Here is an 18,830-nt window from a genome sequence, read left to right on the forward strand (position 1 = left end):
AAATGCCGAACTGGACCGGACTGGACCATAGCCCACACTGGACGGGAACTGAAAATTTCCAGCAGATTCAACGGTAAAAAAAATTTAAACAATGCACAGCATGGGCAGAGAGGATTTGAGGGGTTATTGAAGTGGCTTTGGAAGACTCCAAAAAACGTCTTGTGGCATCGATTGGCGCCGTCCTATCGCATCCCATGGGGGATTTGAAAAGAACATTACAAGGGAATATCAGAAGACACTCGTTGGTGACACCAAGAAGAAGACCCATGGACTTCCCAATGTTCCCATCCATTCTTTCCCTTTCTTTATTTCATCCTACTTCTTCTGTTTACCATTTGCATACCTATCTCCAACTCGATTGGGTTTTAATCGTTCCAGTACTGAATTGGGTGTTTGATACGGAGTAGTAATTTGGCGATATGGGTAATGATAATACAAAATGGAAGAATGCCAAGTTTAAAGAAAGAGATGATCAGTTGCTTGATCATGTGCTCTCTTGGTCTCTGGAAGACATCTCCAATGAGGGTCTCTTCAAAAACAAGGTTTTGTGGGTCTTTTTCCTTTTTACTTATATCTTTTTTGTGACTTAACTTAAGGATTGTGTCAGCCTGTGGAAATGGAGTTTAGGCTGGTTTCTTTGCTAAATTTTTCAGACTCTATGGTAGTGTTTGGTTCGTTGGAATGATTGTGGGAAGAATCAAACGGTCATTTCATGTGACATCCTGTCGTGTGAAATGGAATCTGCTTTCACTTGCCAATTCCAGCCATGCATTTTATAAGTATTGACGTGGTTTTTATTTATGTAAAAAATCAAGTTGATCAGACATTATTGATAAGGGCTTAATTGAATCGTGTAAGTGAAATAGACAGTCAGGTCCATTTCTCTTGTGGCAATAAGTTTCGTTCCGTTGGATATTGATGTTTAACCAATCAATACGATTTTTTTGAATGAAGATGTAATCATGGAGTCATACAAAATGAACTACTCGGACGTCAAGGGAGACCACTTTGGGTCTTACATGAGGGGCACTGGGAGGGTCTACACTCCATTTATTGGCCTCTTAATCTTAATCTCATGTAACGTATTCTATGCCAAAATTTTAGAGACCACACCTACAAATGATCATCCCTAAGAAATGATCACCCCCATTCCAACTTTCATTCCAATATGAACCAAACATTCCCTATTTGTATTCTTCACTAGCCTGATGCACTAAAGCCATTAATCCTGCTTAGCCTATCACACACATTCTTAATACAATCCCTTAATGCAAAGAAAAACCAAAAAGGATTTTCCGCTTGACCAAAAAAGAAAAACCAAAAAGTTGGCTCATGCTCTTTTTTCTATCTCTTTGGCCTTTGCATGTTCTGAACACCGAGGATTATTTTAGTTAGAGTTTTAAGTGTTATGCTCGTTTTTGGAGAGGGTATTGAGCTCAGGTTCTTAGGTTGACTCTTTTTTGGTTTGTATTCCTATAGTCTTAACATTTATGTATACTCTAACATGGAGTTGCTCTATGTTATGTCGGTAGCTTTAAAATTCTTTTTTTTTCGTGTTGAGAATGGATAAATTTAACTTAAACTATTTGCTGTTTCATATTTGCAGGAACTTACAGTTTCGGTAGGTTTTTGTTAAATATGTCTCTCTCAGTGTGTGAAAGTGTTTATAGACGTAATTGGAGCCTTTCAACTTGTGGGAATTGTGAAAAACGATTGTCATGATTTCCTTTGGACATATTAGCCACCGATTTTCTTTTTATTATAGGATAGGAAGTCTGAATCGTTGTATGTGAAATGGCATGCAGTGTGATTTCTTGTTATGGGCTGTGGCTGCTAGGCCTTGCTTATAATGTCTTGAGTTTGGCTCCTCCCTTCTTTAGACTGTGGTAATAGCGTTGAATCTTGATGCTACCTAAAAATGAAAATAAAAACTTAAAATTATGCATTAGGTAACACATAGTGAAGGCATTTGCTATATATTTAAAAATGCCTACATATTCATCTGTCTCTTTGTTTCTGCTGTCTTCTTGAACTTCTGCTGTTTTGTGAACAATTGGACATATAAGATTTGGGGTTTATACGGTAGTTGTTGATTCCAAATTATGTTTTTTCGCCTACCTTATTATTTTTCTGTAAGGAAAATAAAACATTTACTCATAATTAACGTGGCCCATAGGCCTATACATCTAAGGGTGGTTAGTGGACAGCCGAACATGGGATGTGATTCTACGAACCTACAGCAGCTTCGATTAACCTGTGGTTGGGGTTTCAAATCCAGTTCATGGCCCGCCTAATTGCAATTTCTTCTGATAGAAAGGAAGTTAGAAGAATTCAAATTGCCTTCCATTTGAGCTAACTTATAGTTGCTATATAAAAGCATAACCCTACACTCTATGTAGCTGGTTGAACAATGTGAGTGAACGTAGGGTTGCTGCTGTATGCACTTTTGATTTATTTTTTTGGGGTAAAAGTACTTCTTATTGCTGTGTATATCTTTCACCTATCCTCCCCGACCACTTTTTCATTTACTAATGTGTTGGATCTAATGAGTATTGATAAACTCCCATTGCTGGTCAACTACTTTGGTTACATGTTTGGAACTGTCCAGAGCTTGCTGTTGAAATGCTTCTATTGTAAGATCCCTAAATACCAAGGCTCCAGCCCTATTAGCTAACCCGAATTCTATCTCCCTGCACATGATTGTGAAAATCCTCATTTGATTTTTGAACGAGCTTACCCAGGGTCCTTTTCTTTATATTGCAAAGGGGACAGCTTCCATCCAGTCCCACCTGTAGTTCATCTTAGAACTCGATAGCTACAGATTTCCTTCCTCTCCATGGTTTGTGCACTGCCGTCAAATGTTGGACTTAATTTATAGTTTTCTTGCTTGCATATATGTCTGGAGATTAAAGAGTGATTAGTTTTCTTGCTTGCATTTAAACGTTGCTGGTTTCTACAAGCTTAAGCATGTTGTAGGATTCAATTTTCTGTTGAAGGACTTCATTTCGTTCATTATTTATTACTGACATATGTGGGTTCGTTTTCTTTCTTTTAGGTGGAAAGGATCCCAGAATCATTCCAGTCTGTACAGGAGTATCTGGAGTCATTTGTCTTTCCTTTATTGGAGGAAATACGAGCAGAGTTATGTTCAGCATTGGAGGCTGCATCCAGTTCTCCTTGTGCACAAGTCCTCTCTATGAAGGAAACACCAGATGCCGCATTATTCTATGATGTCAAAGTTGGTTCTTGGAGAAACAGACAGAGTCACCCTGGCAAGGAGCCTTACAGATCTCTTCCGGGTGATATGTTATTGTTTACAGAAGCTAAGCCTGAATCTGCTTCAGACTTGCAAAGGTCAGGAAGGGCATGGGCTTTAGCATCAATCACCAAGATATCTGGGGATGACAAAGCTGATGACATTACAGCTGCTAATTTCAAAGTTAAAGTACCCAATGGCCTGGGCATAAAAGATTGGACATGCAAATTCTCTAGTGTGATTTTCTTGATGAATATCACAAGTAACAAGAGGATATGGAATGCATTGCACATGTCTGGAAATATGGAAGTTATCCAGAAACTTTTGTGTTATAAGGCTATGGTAAGAAATCTGGAGAGCTTCATTGTACCCCGAACCCCAGAGAGAAAAAAGACGAAGACATTTAGAGCTGTTATAGCACTTCTTTTTCTTTTTGCTGAAAGCAACCTATGAAAACCAAATTCCTTGCTTCGTAAATGGCAACGAGTTTTGTTTACCTCTCTAAGCGATTTCATTTTTTGTTGGTTTGGTTTATTTTATATTAATGGGACTGTCATTTAATTTGTTGGTTAAAAGAGTTGTAGTATGAGTTATTGAATTTCATTGAAAATTTTACTTATGGTTTGATTCTTGTTACAGGCTGAAGAACCTTGTAATCTTTGTCCCATGGAGAAGAATCAGATCTCCGAAGAAAATTTATGTTTGTCATCTGAGCTGAATGTCTCCCAGTACAAGGCAATTGTCAGTTCTATATGTAAAATACAATGTAACCACACTTCTGCTGTGGAACTTATCTGGGGGCCACCTGGGACAGGGAAAACTAGAACACTTAGTATGTTGTTGTGGACCCTCATGCAATTGAAATGTAGGACCCTCACCTGTGCCCCAACAAATACTGGAATTCAAGCAGTGGCCTCTCATACACTGAAAGTAATGAGAGAGTCAGTTGAAGAAGGTAGTGGAAGGGAAGCTTTGGTTTTCTCTGCGGCAGATATCCTCCTGTTTGGTAACAAAGAGAAATTAAAAGTTACTCCTGATGTTGAAGAAGTTTTTTTGGATTATCGTGCTGAAAAGCTTGCTGAGTGCTTTGGTCCAGTAACTGGTTGGAAGCCTTGCCTCACTTCACTGATAGAATTTCTTGAAAGTTGTGTTTCACAGTATGAAGTCTTATGCGATAACCAATCAGTCAATGGTAGACGAAGCAATGTAATTGATGATTGGATTGTGGAGAGTGTTTCATTTCTTCAGTTTCTGAGAGAGAAGTTTCGATCTTCCGCTTTGGCACTCAAAACATGTTTATCTTCTATCTGCACTCACGTGCCCATAACTTTTATTCAAAAACGTAATTTCGATAGCATGGTAGTACTTGTCAACTTCCTTGATTCATTTGAGACTTTGCTGTACCAGGATGAAGCAGATTCTGAAAGGCTCAAGGAGCTTTTTTCTAAACCTGAATCTGTCTCCGACTCTTCTGTAGAAGAATTTAGAGTCTTGTTTCAGAGAAGGAAATGCATTTCTGCTTTAAGAAAGCTACAGAGCTCACTTGAAAAACTTAAGCTTCCAAGTTCTATGAACAAAGAAGCAGCTGTGAACTTCTGTTTTCGAATGGCTTCCTTAATTTTGTGCACAGCATCAAGTTCATACAAACTGCATTCAGTTGCACTAGGGCCACTGCACATGCTGGTTATCGATGAAGCTGCACAGATGAAAGAGTGTGAAACACTAATGCCTGTACAACTCCCTAGCATAAAGCATATTGTCCTCTTTGGTGATGAATGCCAGTTACCAGCTATGGTCCATAGTCATGTAAGTGATTGCTACTTGGCCTTTTGATATGTTCCAGACAGCAATTTAAGGTCCTTCTCATTGGTAGTGGTGGTGTTGTAAGTGCTAGTGTTGCAAGTGCTACTATTTCTTTAGAAGTATTAAAGTTGCACAAGCAAATATCTTCTTTTGTAGGTTAACCATGAGGCAGGATTTGGAAGAAGTATGTTTGAGAGGTTGATTCTTTTGGGTCATCCAAAGCAACTTTTGGATATCCAATACCGTATGCATCCGTTAATAAGTTGCTTCCCAAATAGTAAATTTTACCAAAATAAGGTCATGGATGCACCAAAAGTGAAGGGTGAAGATTATACAAAATGCTACCTTCCAGGTCCGATGTTTGGACCATATTCTTTCATAAACATATCTTATGGAAGAGAATTGCTTGATGACCGCAGTCGGAAAAACTTGGTTGAGGTTGCAGTTGTACTGAAACTAGTGCAGATGCTTTTCAATGGTATGTTAAATTGTGTAAATTCGTTCATTGCATATGCTCATTGATTCCTTGTTCAATCCAATGCAACCATTGAACTGCTGCTTATAATCTGAGAGGAGCTGTGCTTTTAGCATTTTAATAGTAGCTTCCAATCGATGTTTGTACATTATATGCCGTCCAAAAAATCCTTGTTGAACATGGAATCATGGATCCGTAACTTACCATTTTTGGTAGTGTCTTATGTTAAATCAATGAGGCTGGTACTATCTAGCTATATTTTGAAGCAGAAGCAATATAATCTGGACCCGTGGAAAGTAAAGTTGAACATCTGAAGCCAGTAACAAAGCTGATCTGGCATATCAAATAATAAGTATGAGGTCCTAATTAGATTACATCTGGATGTACCTACATTAGTTTAGCTGACAATATATTTTTACTGTTTCCTTCAGCATGCGCTGCATCAAAGCAAATGATTAGCATTGGGGTAGTATCCCCCTACTCTGCTCAAATTGCAGAAATTCAACAGAGATTGGGTCTGAAGTATGAGAACCTGACTAATCTTTCAGTAAAGGTCCGCTCAATTGATGGGTTTCAAGGTGGGGAAGAAGATGTTGTAATACTTTCAACTGTAAGATCTGCTGGTAGAGGATCGGTGGGGTTCATCTCCAGTCCTCAAAGGACTAATGTTGCTTTGACTAGGGCTAGGTATGATTCCAAATATGCTAATCATATTTGATATAGTCCATGTAGTGTACTCCAATGTTTTCCAACAATGCAGGTAGATAACTTTTTCTATTATCATAATATAGACATTGCCTCTGGATTTTGGGGAATGAAAGATCACTGAGTAAGAGTGGATCAATGTGGGAAGAACTTATCCACGATGCCAAAGTTCGTGGGTGCTTTTTTAATGCTGATGAAAACAAGGCTTTGGAGAACGTCATATTAGAGGTAAAGAAAGAGCTCAATGAGCTGGAAGATTTCCTAATTGGGGATAGTATATTGTTCAAGAGCAGCAGGTGGAAGGTATGTTGGGTTGTACTTGTAGTTTACCTTTAATTTCTTAGCGGTATTACCCATGTTTATTTTGGCTTTGTAAATATGCCTTCCCTAAGTTTAGATTCTACAAACTTCTTTACTGTTTTGTTTTCGACCATTCTGCACTCAGGTTCTCTTCAGTGAGTACTTCAGGAAATCATTTGTCAAGCTAAAGACATCCGAGATGAAGAATTTAGTTCTTCTTCTACTATCAAAGCTTTCTACTGGCTGGCGACCAAGAAGGAGAAATACAGAAGTGGTTTGCAAAAGCTCCTCAAAGATTTTGAATAAGTTCAAGGTCAGGGAATTGTACATAGTCTGCTCTATTGACATAGTTAAAGAATCATGGTACACCCAAGTCTTGAAGATCTGGGATGTATTGCCATTGGAGGAGATTTCAATGTTGGTAAGACGTCTGGACGGAATATTTGGGATGTACACAGTTGATTATCTCAATCATTGTGAGGTGAAATATTTGGAGGGGTAAGTACATACTTGTGTACGCTAATGTATGTTAGCGTTTTAAGATGTGAACAACTTAAATTCATTTGTACAACTTAGATTGAAAATAATGGAGGTTCTACCCTACAATATGGATTTCCTATGCTTGCTCAGTCTTCTCCTTTGTCATCATCACAATACTAATAACAAGTTCTGTCTTTGTTTGGAGTTTAGGGATTTGGTAGTTCCAATGACTTGGCCATCCTCTTCTACATTGCTTCAGTATAAGAATCTTAGTGAAGTTGAAAATGAGGAAGATTTAAATGCCGTTTCTTCTGATGGCAAAAGCTACTTGGAGAACACAAAGGTCAGTGAAAGTTTGTTACTGATGAAATTCTACTCCTTGTCATCTGGTGTGGTAAAAAATCTGCTCTCTTACTGCAATGGTAAGGAAATAGTTCTTCCCTTTGAACTAACAAAACAAGAGGAAGAGATCATTCATTTCAACAGAAGCAGTTTTATACTTGGAAGGTCAGGCACCGGGAAGACTACGGTTTTGACCATAAAATTGTTTCAGAATGAGCAACTGTATCACTTAGCATCTGAAGGATATCATGAAGTTCAGAGCAATCTCTCTACTGTTACTAAGGATGATATGTTGCGCCAGATTTTTGTTACAGTTAGTCCAAAACTGTGCTATACAGTTAAACAACATGTTTCTCATTTGCAAAGGTCAGTAAAGAAATGACAGTTTGGTTTAACACTTGTTTCAGTCTTAGCTATGCAAAATCGGATATTTAACATATATCATGACTTTAATTTTAATTGCTGGATATTCTGTTCAAATAGTTCAGATAGTATGAGGTACGACGTGTCATTTATGTCGCTGATTCAAAAAAAAGAATAAGAGGACTAAAATTTTTCTAGGTCCATCTGAGGTATTACTCTGGCATTCTGCAACATAATAGTTCACTTGGTTTAATGTATCGGTGTTAGATAACTTAGATTTATTTTGTAGTGTTCCATAAAAACTGTAGAAAACATTCTTGTGAAGTTCTGAAATTTTGCAAAAACTTAATGTTATTGTTGTCTTCTATTTGTTATGCATTGCTAAAGAAGCCTTTAGAAGGAGCTTAGAGTTTATGATATTAGGTCTGTCCACGCACTCATCCGTGGATTTTCTTTCAGCAACTGCACTGAGCAAAACCCCCTTAATGGGTAAAGTTTTTGTTATGCCTTACCTTAACCATCTCATAATTCTGGCCTTCCAGGGATCTAATCTAATGGTGTTGATTCTCTGCTCCCCTGAATGTTTAAGGCTTGGGCCTTGGCATTGCCACCTTTGTGATCTATTTCATTTTTCTGAAATCAATTGTGGATAACTGGCGGTAGAGCTGGCCTTGAATAATACTAGCATACTTAAGTTATTCTTTTCAAAAGTGTTTTTGAAATGGTAGCGACAGCCGATAGGAAATGGAACATTGTAAACAATCATAAGCAAAGGAATTAAATTTCACCAACTTCTAATAATTTACTTCTCAACATTATTAAAGTACATCAATAATATTTAGAGGTGTGACACCAAAGGTGAAAGGGAATAACAAAAGAACTTGGGAAAATATAAAAAATAAAGGAACAAACAAATGAAAAAAAGGAGAGAAGGTATACAAGTAAGAATGGTTCTTAAAACATTGGAGGCAATACATAGCATACAAAGTTTGTGGTGGTGGGGGCGGGGGGGGGGGGGGGGGGGGGGAAGGGCCGGGGCCTACTTTGGCTGCAGCCACCCTTTGTCCTTGACTACAACCACACCTGCATGGAACAGAGTGTGAGAATGACATTTTGGCACTGGTAGCATTGAACTATTGTAAATAATTTAAAGTGTAAACATCTACATCTGCCAGCCTACACCTGGCTATTAAATTAAAAGAGGTTAGCACTACATCATGTCATTGGCTCTGATTTGAGCCAGTTAATTAGTTTGAGTTAGGCGAGTTAAGAGAGCTAAGCTACTTCACTTAGCCTTTTATAAACAAACCAGAATAAGATGGAAAAGGCTACCCTAAAAAGATAGATTTAGTGCTTTTGAGAGAGAAGGCATTGTTTTACTGATGACACTATCTGATGGTGCATTTTAAGAACTTCATGTTGAAACCAGGCATGCCGAAAATGAGTTGGAACTTTACTGCAGCTTATTGATGATACATGCCAGTATAAGAGCTGCTTTATGATGAAGGATATAACTGAAGTATGATGGCCTGATATTACATAGTCATCAAGTATATCAGCATCTGGCACATATGGACAATTGCAAAAGCATCTTTTTACCATGATTGCTCTAACTGATTTAACGGTATTCAATATTAAGTACCTCTTTGGTGGGTTACTTGTCATTTTCTTTCTGCATGTTGTTGCATCATTGTCTTTTCTGAGCCCCCAAGATTTGTAAAAGACAGTGGCATTTGAAAATTATGGAAACAACTCTTAGTATTTGTATTTTGATATTTGTCTTCCCTAAGTAATAACTAAGAGTACGACTTTAATATACTTGTGTTACACTTTTAAGCAGTACAGGTTTATTTGTAGATACGTTTTATGCATCAAGTCCTGAAATTGTGATTGGTTTTTCTCTATTTGTGTTGCAAAAAAATACAGCTTTGCATGTGGGAGGAAGTCCAATTCAAAAAGCAGTTTCGTTGGTATGGATGAGATTGATGACGTAACACTGTTTGATGAGATTCCAGATTCTTTTGTGGATGTTCCACTCCATTCATACCCACTTATCATAACATTTTTCAAGTTCTTGATGATGCTTGATGGAACAGTTGGCAATTCGTTCTTTGACAGATTCCCTTATGTAAGACAACTAGCTCATGGGAAGTCTAGCAATACAAGATCACTTGCCTTTCAAACTTTTATCAGGACAAAGGAGGTAACCTTTGAGAGGTTTATCTCATCTTACTGGCCTCATTTTAATACCATGCTCACTAAAAAAGTGGATTATTCTACTGTTTTCACGGAGATAATGTCTGCTATAAAAGGTGGTTTACTAGCTGGGGAGGCATATGATGGGAAACTCAGTAGGCAGGACTATATTTCTCTATCAGAAAGTCGGGGGTCCCTTATTGTCAGGGAGAAAAGAGAGATAATCTTTGACATTTTCAGAGCATATGAGAAGAAAAAGGCAATTGATGGTGAATTCGATGTGGCTGACATAGTCATAGATCTTCATCGTCGGCTAAGAAATGAAAGATATGAAGGTGATCAGATGCATTTTGTATATATCGATGAGGTGCAGGATCTTTCAATGAGACAAATTGCTCTTTTCAAATATATCTGCCAAAATTTTTCAGAGGGCTTTGTTTTTTCGGGTGATACCGCTCAAACTATAGCAAGGGGTATTGACTTCAGGTTTGAGGATATACGATGTCTATTTTATGTGGAGTTTTTGAGACTGCAAAGGGAAGAGAGCGACGGAAGACAAGGGAAAGGTCAAGTCTCAAAAAAGTTTAATTTGACTCATAACTTTAGAACCCATGATGGAGTTCTTAAGTTAGCGCAGAGTGTGATTGACCTTCTCTATCATTTCTTTCCTCAATCAATTGATATTTTAAACCCTGAACATAGTCTTGTATATGGTGAAGCCCCCATATTGCTTGAGCCCAATAGTAATGATAATGCAATTTTCACTTTATTCCAAAACAGTGTAAAGGAAGGAAGTAATCCTGTCAGCTTTGGGGCAGAGCAAGTTGTTTTAGTTCGAGATGATTCTTCAAGGAGGAAAATTTTGGATTACATTGGGAAGAAAGCTCTTGTTTTGACAATCATGGAGTGCAAGGGCCTAGAATTTGAGGTGAATGGATGTAGTTTCTAATTACTATTGATTATTTGATTCATATCTCGAGTGAAGTAAGCTTTCAGACTTGGGAGGCTTTGTTTTGGTTAATTTCTCTTCATATATTTCATGTTTATCATATTTTTTTAATGAACTTGCTGCAACGTGTTTCCTTAAATCGCATCGTGTATCAAATTGCAGGATGTCCTACTGTACGACTTCTTTCGCTCATCACCTTTGGATAATCAATGGGGAGTGATATATGAGTTTATGGAAGGAAGAGATTTGCTGGATTCTGCGCATCCCCATTCCTTTCAGAGGTTCAATATGGAAAAGCACAATGTCTTGTGCTCTGAACTGAAGCAATTATATGTGGCTGTCACTCGTACCCGGCAGAGGCTTTGGATTTGTGAGAATTACGAAGGGCTATCACATCCAATAGTCAACTATTGGAAGAAAATGGGCCTTGTTAACGTTGGACGACTTGATGAATCATTTGTGGAGGAAATGCAAGTTGCTAGCAGCCAAGAGGAGTGGAAGTCCAAGGGCATCAAGGCCTGTTTCCATCTTTCCACCATTTACTATTGTAGCTACTTCTGTTTCTTGTACATTATTTATTTCGTGCGATCTATGTTACATGGATCCTTCTAAATGACTAAAAATACCCATGTTGGACCCTCAACACTTAGACAAGAGTATGGGACCCCTTTCCGACATTTTTAGTTTGACATTCACCCTGCAAATGTCTTTTGTGATTAGAATTTACCATGAACTTTGTGTGGAACTCCTATATTATGCGGGAAAATCCCTATGGTACTTTAAACATTATTTATTTGAGAAACAAATGCAAGATATTAACAAATTTGAATTTTATGGCGTAACCCCATACTTTGTGATGAAAATTGGAGGACTCAGACACTTAGACACGTACTCTGACTCAGACACTTAGACACGTACTCTCACCCGACATCTATACCTGAGTCCATTTCACATAGCATACAAAGATCATCATCAACATCATAACACCCTGATTATTGTCATAGTGTGCCTCTTGCCATTGTTATGCTGGTTGGGCTGCATTAGAACTCCAAAGCATGAATTTATACTTGGCTTCTGTAAGTCATATGATACTGATACTGAAATCTGGTGATGATGCTTCCAGAAGTACGCCCACAACTCCGAAGAAGTACTTTAATATTGGAAACACCACCCACACCTCTTTATATGCCTCTCCTTCTTCTGAGACAGTGAGAAGATGCATCATTTTGCAGGAATATATCATGGAATTTGGAAAATAGTAAAGTGATAAGATATCAACAATTAGTTGTGGTTAATATTCATGTTGATTTGGGATCATGTAATATAGCCGATTTAGGTATCCAGAGTTTCCCGGTCCATTTTTGTTATATATATATGTGTGTATATATATATATATATATATATATATATATATATTATATATATCCACACATGTGCATGTATAATGTATTTAATTTATGTCTTGGTTTGTTTTCTTCCTCCCAGATTATTTGTGTCTGCTAGATGACGGCCTCATTTTATATCTTTCTTAACAATTAACATCTTGAATCTAACTATTCATGCAATTTTTTTCCTGAATGCAGCTCTTTTACGAGCATAGCTATGAGGTGGCAACCACGTGCTTCGAAAAAGCAGGAGACACATATTGGGAAAGATGTGCCAAAGCTGCGGGACTTCGTGCTTCTGCTGATCTTCTCCGTGATTCAAACTTTAAAGAGTCTCGCACTGCCCTGAGTCAAGCAGCTGAAATATTTCAGTCCATTGACAAGGCCGAATTGGCTGCCCTATGTTATTTCGAGTTAACTGAATATGAAAGAGCAGGTAAGCCTTTCAACCATTCAATAGAATTAGCTTTCAACACTTTCGTTCTGGCTGATATTGAAAGCATTCACAGTGTGGAGTTTTAGATGTAAAATTGTGCCTTTTGTCATATCAGTACACTTTTTAACATAGAAACGTTTAGCATGGTAGCATGGCTAAGAGCACCTACAACAATGTTATGTATTTTAGAAATGAAACAAATGTTTCAAAGTTCTAAGATACTTGGTCTCCTTCACGTGTAAATACACATTTATAAGTACATGACCTTCAAGTGTACAAATTTCATCATAAGTACTACAATCCATTTTTTTTTTCTCGTATTATTTGAAGATAAGGTCTAGTCTGTATCCTAGAGCCTATTCTTTTATAGGTCTAGCCATATGACAATCACTCTTACTCTTGATCACGTTGTCACGGTACACATGCATGAAATTATTGCTAGATGAGCAATCAAATTTATCTTGATGACATAATTTCTTTTGAGCATTCTAGTTGGCTTGTCTAGCTCCTAATCACCCAAATTTGTCTTGAATAGAGTACATTTTGGATTTGAGGACAATTTGGTATTCACACTCCTTTTTACCAAGTATAAATTGATATTTACACTCTTATGGATACAGGCATAATTTACTTGGAAAAATTTGGGGAATCTAAGTTGGAAAATGCTGGAGAATGTTTCTTACTGGCCAAACAGTATGAACGTGCAGCTGAAGTGTATGCTCGGGCAAATTTGTATGCAGAATGTTTGTATGCCTGCAGGGCTGGGATGTTCTTTGACACAGGTTTTCTCTACATCCAACAGTGGAGACAACACATGGCCACAGACGTCCTAAAAGAGCTAGAAGAAGTTTGTCAAGATTTTTTGAAGGGAGCTGCCCTACATTGCCATGAACACAAAGATACAAGAGCAATGATGAAATTTGTTAAATCTTTTCACTCTGAGGATTCAATGCGCATGTTCTTGAGGAATTTGAATTATCTTGATGAGCTTCTATTGCTTGAAAAGGAATGGGGAAATTTCCTGGAAGCAGCTAACATAGCGAAGCTGAAAGGTTATGTTCTCTTTGAAGCTGATATGCTTGACAAGGCTAGGAAATTCAGGGAAGCATCTATGATCATGCTTTGGTATGTGTTCGACAATTCTGTGGGTTCAGGAAAAAACAAGCATGGTTCTCTCAAGCAGTTAGGTCCACGGGAAAGCAAGCATGGTTCTCTCAAGCAGTTGACTCCCGAAGGTCTTTTAGGAAAAGTCAAGTCAATTTCTCTGAATCACTCAAATCTTTTCCATGAGTTTGTGTGCAGGGAGGCTGAGATTTTATCTAGTGGAAAGACCATCGACGAAGTCCCCATGATTGGCTTAAGGTTTATCCAGTGCTGGAAACGAGATGCGCCAACAGATGTGGATCTTAAAAGTAGGTATGAAGTCGAGAACATTGAGCAGCATATGTTAGAAAGATGTGCACATTACTATAATGAGCATAAAGATAAAGCATCCATGATGAATTGTGTTAGGGACTTTCATTCGGCTGCTTTGATGCGTGCATTCTTGGGAAATTTGAATTGCCTTGATGAACTTTTCACGCTTGAAAAGGAATGGGGAAACTTCCTTGAAGCCGCAGACATAGCCAAGATGAAAGGATGGGTTCTCCTAGAAGCTGAGATGCTTGAGAAAGCTAGGCGACCCAGAGAAGCATCTATGCTCATGCTTTGGTATATTTTTGAGAATACTGTACTGGGAAGCAAGTGTTGCCCATTGCAGCTTACACAGAATGAAAAGCTTTTAGAAGAAGCCACAAAAATTGCAATGAAACACTCTGATCGATTCTACAAGTTTGTTTCTAGGGAAGCTGAGATTTTATCAAATGGAACAGCTGTCGATGAATTTTGTGCAATTGGTTTGAAGTTCATCCAGTGCTGGAAACAAGATGCACCCAGAGACGTACATAGAGTCACAACACGTTATGATATACGGAAAGTTGAGCAGCATTTATTAGAAAGATGTGCACGTTATTCCTATGAGGTTGAAGATAAGGCATCCATGATGAAATATGTGAGAGAATTTCATTCGATTGACTTGAGGCGCATGTTCTTGAAAGCCTTGAATTGCATAGATGAGCTTCTGGTGTTGGAAGTTGAAGATGGTAAAGGAGATCTTATACATCAGGCAGATTTGCTCGAGGAAGCTGGACATTTCGAAGAAGCATCTAAGGTCATTCTTTCATATGTTTTGGCCTCCTCTCTTTGGGTATCAAGAAGCAAAGGTTGGCCCATGAGGCAGTTTGGGGAAAAGGAAGAACTTCTTGCTAGAGCAATGTCATGTGTGCAGAATCAATCTGATTTGCTGCATGAATTTGTCCGTGCAGAAGTGAATATTTTGTCCAACCAGGAGAGTAGCTTGTCTGAGCTGAGACAGTATTTGATTGCTTCCCACAGACATAAAAGTCTTCGAGGTCAAATTCTCTGTGTTTGGAAAATTTTGGATGCTCATCTCAATTCAGATATGGCAAGGTATGAGTGGACTAATGAATTAGTTAGCGATAAGAGGAAGAATGCAGAAGACTTGATTTCCGAAGATGGGATTTCTGTTGAAACATTGATTTACTTTTGGAACTTTTGGAAGAAGAAGATCTTGAACTTACTTGAGAATCTTGGGAAAATTGGACAAGAAGATATGAGTAAGAGTTCAAGCTATTGGGAGTTTTGCTTGAACTATATGGGTGTAAGGAAGCTCTGTGGTGATCAAAGTGATATTTACCTATTGGTGAACGCTGAAGCCAACTGGGTTAAAGAAATTGACGGTAGATCTCTTGAGCGGAAAGGTAGTATGGTTGGTATTGGCCCTATGCAGCTTGTCTGTTTCGCTCAGAGTTACTGGGGTTCAGAGTTATTGCGTGTTGGTGTGCAAGTCTTGGAAACTCTCAGGGCCCTGCAAGATTACACAGTCAGCAGCAACTTCAACATTTTTCACCAAACCATGTTGCTTTCTCAGACCTTTGAAGTTGCAGATTTTCTGAAAGAGTACAAGACTCACGACAGTAATGCATTTGTGGAGGAGTACATTACACCAACAGTGCAAAACTTCATTCACCATTTGTTTCCTCTGGACTGGAGAAAGTCATCGACAGAGAATATGATCCTTCTGAGGGGAATCGAACTTTCAAAAAATGTGATGACTAAAGCTATTTTTCAAAACATCACGAATACTAAGCTGACATATGGGCAAATGGGTAGGGTTCTGATGTTGATACTTGGGTTCGGTAAGCTCTCTAACGAATCATATACGGAGATTGTGAGATGTTTTGGCTGGAATTTTAAGTGGATGTCATTGGTCAAGGAACTGAGTGGGGATCCTGCATTAGAAAGTGCAGTGGGTTATGAAATCAGAAACACTAATGCAGCTTTAAGTGATATATCTCTGTTTCGCAAGTTCTACGAAGCTCTTCAAGATACTTATCAGGCCGACTGGAAATCAGAACTGGATTATATATCTCCTACGTGTTTCTTGTATATTATTGAGCGCCTTTTGTTCATAGTATCCTACTCCGAAGGATATTTCTTCACTACAAAATCAATCATTGTTGAATGGCTTATTTCCCAGGAATGGACAAACAATCCAACTACGAATTTATTTGGCGAGTCATCTCTGGATTTGGTAGATATCCACGACTTCATTGTGAACCTTGTTCATGATCTACTTCTCAATAAGACTGATACACTAGAGTGGATCAAATCCACAGAGAACATTTCAGAGGATTACTTTCCCCTCCTCGTTGTGCGATTGGTTATTCTTTTATCTGTTCTTTGTGTGAACTCAAGAACGAATTTTGACAAACTTTTTGGGCTGCTCTATAGGAGTGACATTGGTTCTCAACTGCCACGGGCCTTTCGCAATGCCATCTGCAGGAGGGATTGTTGCTTCGTTGATGCGCTTGCTGATGCTCTTAAAATGATTGAGACCCTCTTGTAGTGGTTAACGGAGACGAGATTGTGAACTTCTCCTGCTCGGGTGCAATTTTCTTGAATCTGAAGGTTGAGAAAAGTAGGGAGGATTTCCTGAGAGAGTTGTTTCCCAAAGAAGGAAAAACTAAGGATTCACATGCTAATATCAAAGAGAAGGATTCGAACTATCCCCATTCAAACTGCAGTTATGGTCCTTTTGGGGAAATGCTTGAAGTTTTGGATTTTGAGAATGGAAAGGAAATAAGCTTCATGTTTGAGAACCCAAAATTAAAGGTAAAGCTAAATTTATTTTTCGTAACTCGGTAAAGCTGAATTGCTAGATCAACTATTATAGACATGTTTTTCAGAACCTCTGTGAATCGAAATCTAAACACCTCTACTCTTATTCTATATTTTAAGGTCGAAGTGGAGAGAGATCTTCAACTATTATCCTCTGTGATGGATTTGTTTCCAGAAATTACTAGCAAGGATGACGGAAACCTTTAGTGTGCTGGATGATTTGAAGCAGCTTTCTGTGGGGTTGGATAAGAGGTTAGATGTGTTTCTGTTGTTGTCTAACTTCATATTTTCATATCCTTATTTGTATATTCTTTCTCTTGTCTAACTACCTAGTGTAAATGTCTTTGCTTCTGGATGTGCTCCAATCTGTTCCTTGGGCACATAAATAACTGGTTCTGGAGAAATCAGTCCCTTGTCCTCACCTATGTAGCACAGATACGGACACGGACAAGGTACATGACAATTCTAAAAAAAGGGGACACGGCAAAATTTTTTAAGTAACTTTTTAGTTATGCAAGCATGTAATTGTTTGGACTATGACTCTTATCGAACGCATTATCGACCATTGTATGCCTATACATGTACAAATACATTTTATATTACACTTTTGGCACAACACTCTTGAAATTATAAGTATTTAATCCTGGAAAAGCTATGAAAAATTTATAAAAATCACTTTGTTGTGTCCCCGACTGTCCCCATGTGTCCCGAATAAAGAAAATCAAAATATAATGGACACGTCCCATACATGTCCCCAGCGTGTCTCGTGTCTCCAAACTGTGAACACAGATAGGTCCTCACCCAATTGAAGTGTTCCATAGGCTGTATTGATCTTGGTGTACACGTTCCCGTGGCTTATTGCATTCATATACCTTTCTCTTTAATATGTGTTTTGTCCCTTGGAAAAATAAAAACCTCAGGTTACTATTTATAATGTTTGTTGTAATAGATCCCATGTATTTACTTCTCATGCATTTGCCTAGGTTTACTACTCACTCAAAGCCAAACTTAACATATGCAACATCATTCCACTGTGAAAGTGCTGCCTTAAAAAGCTATTGGGTTGTGACTTCATAAATAATGGCTATACTTGGTCAACTCAGTGTTTTTTTTTTTTTTGGGGGATCTTTCTACGTTTCAGGGAGCCACGCATTGAGGATAACATCTCAACAATCAGTGAAATCTTGAAGAGATTGCATCTGAGTTGGCCAAGGCTAGAGCCTTTGTTTCATCTCTTGCAAAAAGATATTCATCCAGATTGTGAGGATATCAAGACCAGTTTTTCATCAGGCAAAGAGTGCATCCATAGAGAGGGCGAAAGAATAAATGGAAACATGCAATGATGCAACAATAGGAATACCATGGCAGCGCGGTGTATTTCATGTTATAGACTCAGAATGTTGGATCAGGCCAAGAGTGCATCCATAGAGAGGCGAAGGGACAGAAGGAAACATACAATGATGCAACAATAGGAATGCCACGGCAGCACAGCATTTCACACGTCACAGACTCACAATGTTGGATCTGGCCAAGAGTGCGTCCATAGAGAGGAAGGAACAAAGGAAAACATGCAATGATGCAACAATGGGAATACCATAGCAGCACGGTGTTTTTCACATGTCACAGACTCAAAATGTTGGAAACTCAAGAAGGATGGGAATATTCGGCATGCTGGTTCCTTGGGGTTTTTCCATCTTAGAACTGTAGATTTTGTCTCGTGGTAGCGTTTTTAGGTCTAATGTTTTCACTTTCATCAACTATATGGTGGAACAAGTCGTGTGTTCATTATTATGTTGTCGTGAGGAGTAGATGTTGGAAATATTACATAGCCTGCATATGACTGTTGGGAGTTGAAGCACTCCCAAGCCTAGCCACGACGGCAATTCGTCCTTATAAAAAAG

The 18,830-nt window shown here is 38.4% G+C and overlaps 1 protein-coding gene across 1 annotated transcript; it reads left to right on the forward strand.

Moving 5' to 3' along the window:
- The first annotated feature begins 419 nt into the window (after window positions 1-419).
- LOC131323901 (uncharacterized) lies at window positions 420-18,800 on the forward strand. The gene is made up of 18 exons (XM_058355738.1): window positions 420-542; window positions 608-671; window positions 955-1,082; window positions 1,607-1,621; window positions 3,056-3,622; window positions 3,896-5,062; window positions 5,216-5,537; window positions 5,966-6,221; window positions 6,326-6,542; window positions 6,685-7,037; window positions 7,230-7,727; window positions 9,651-10,848; window positions 11,032-11,385; window positions 11,874-12,077; window positions 12,453-12,690; window positions 13,311-16,923; window positions 17,050-17,181; window positions 18,071-18,800. The coding sequence occupies exons 1-16, from the start codon at window positions 420-422 to the stop codon at window positions 16,655-16,657; spliced, it is 9,051 nt and encodes a 3,016-aa protein (XP_058211721.1). The 3' UTR covers window positions 16,658-16,923; window positions 17,050-17,181; window positions 18,071-18,800.
- Window positions 18,801-18,830: the final 30 nt, after the last annotated feature.

The sequence above is a fragment of the Rhododendron vialii genome, chromosome 4a (genome assembly GCF_030253575.1).
Source record: "Rhododendron vialii isolate Sample 1 chromosome 4a, ASM3025357v1".
NCBI lineage: Eukaryota > Viridiplantae > Streptophyta > Magnoliopsida > Ericales > Ericaceae > Rhododendron > Rhododendron vialii.

Bases quoted from the DNA above. Each gene is read 5' to 3' on its own strand.
- LOC131323901 (XM_058355738.1), top strand. From the start codon at position 420: ATGGGTAATGATAATACAAAATGGAAGAATGCCAAGTTTAAAGAAAGA. The intron at 672-954 runs GTTCGTTGGAAT...TTTTGAATGAAG, and splicing joins AGACTCTATGGTAGTGTTTG to ATGTAATCATGGAGTCATAC. The intron at 12,691-13,310 runs GTAAGCCTTTCA...TTATGGATACAG, and splicing joins AACTGAATATGAAAGAGCAG to GCATAATTTACTTGGAAAAA.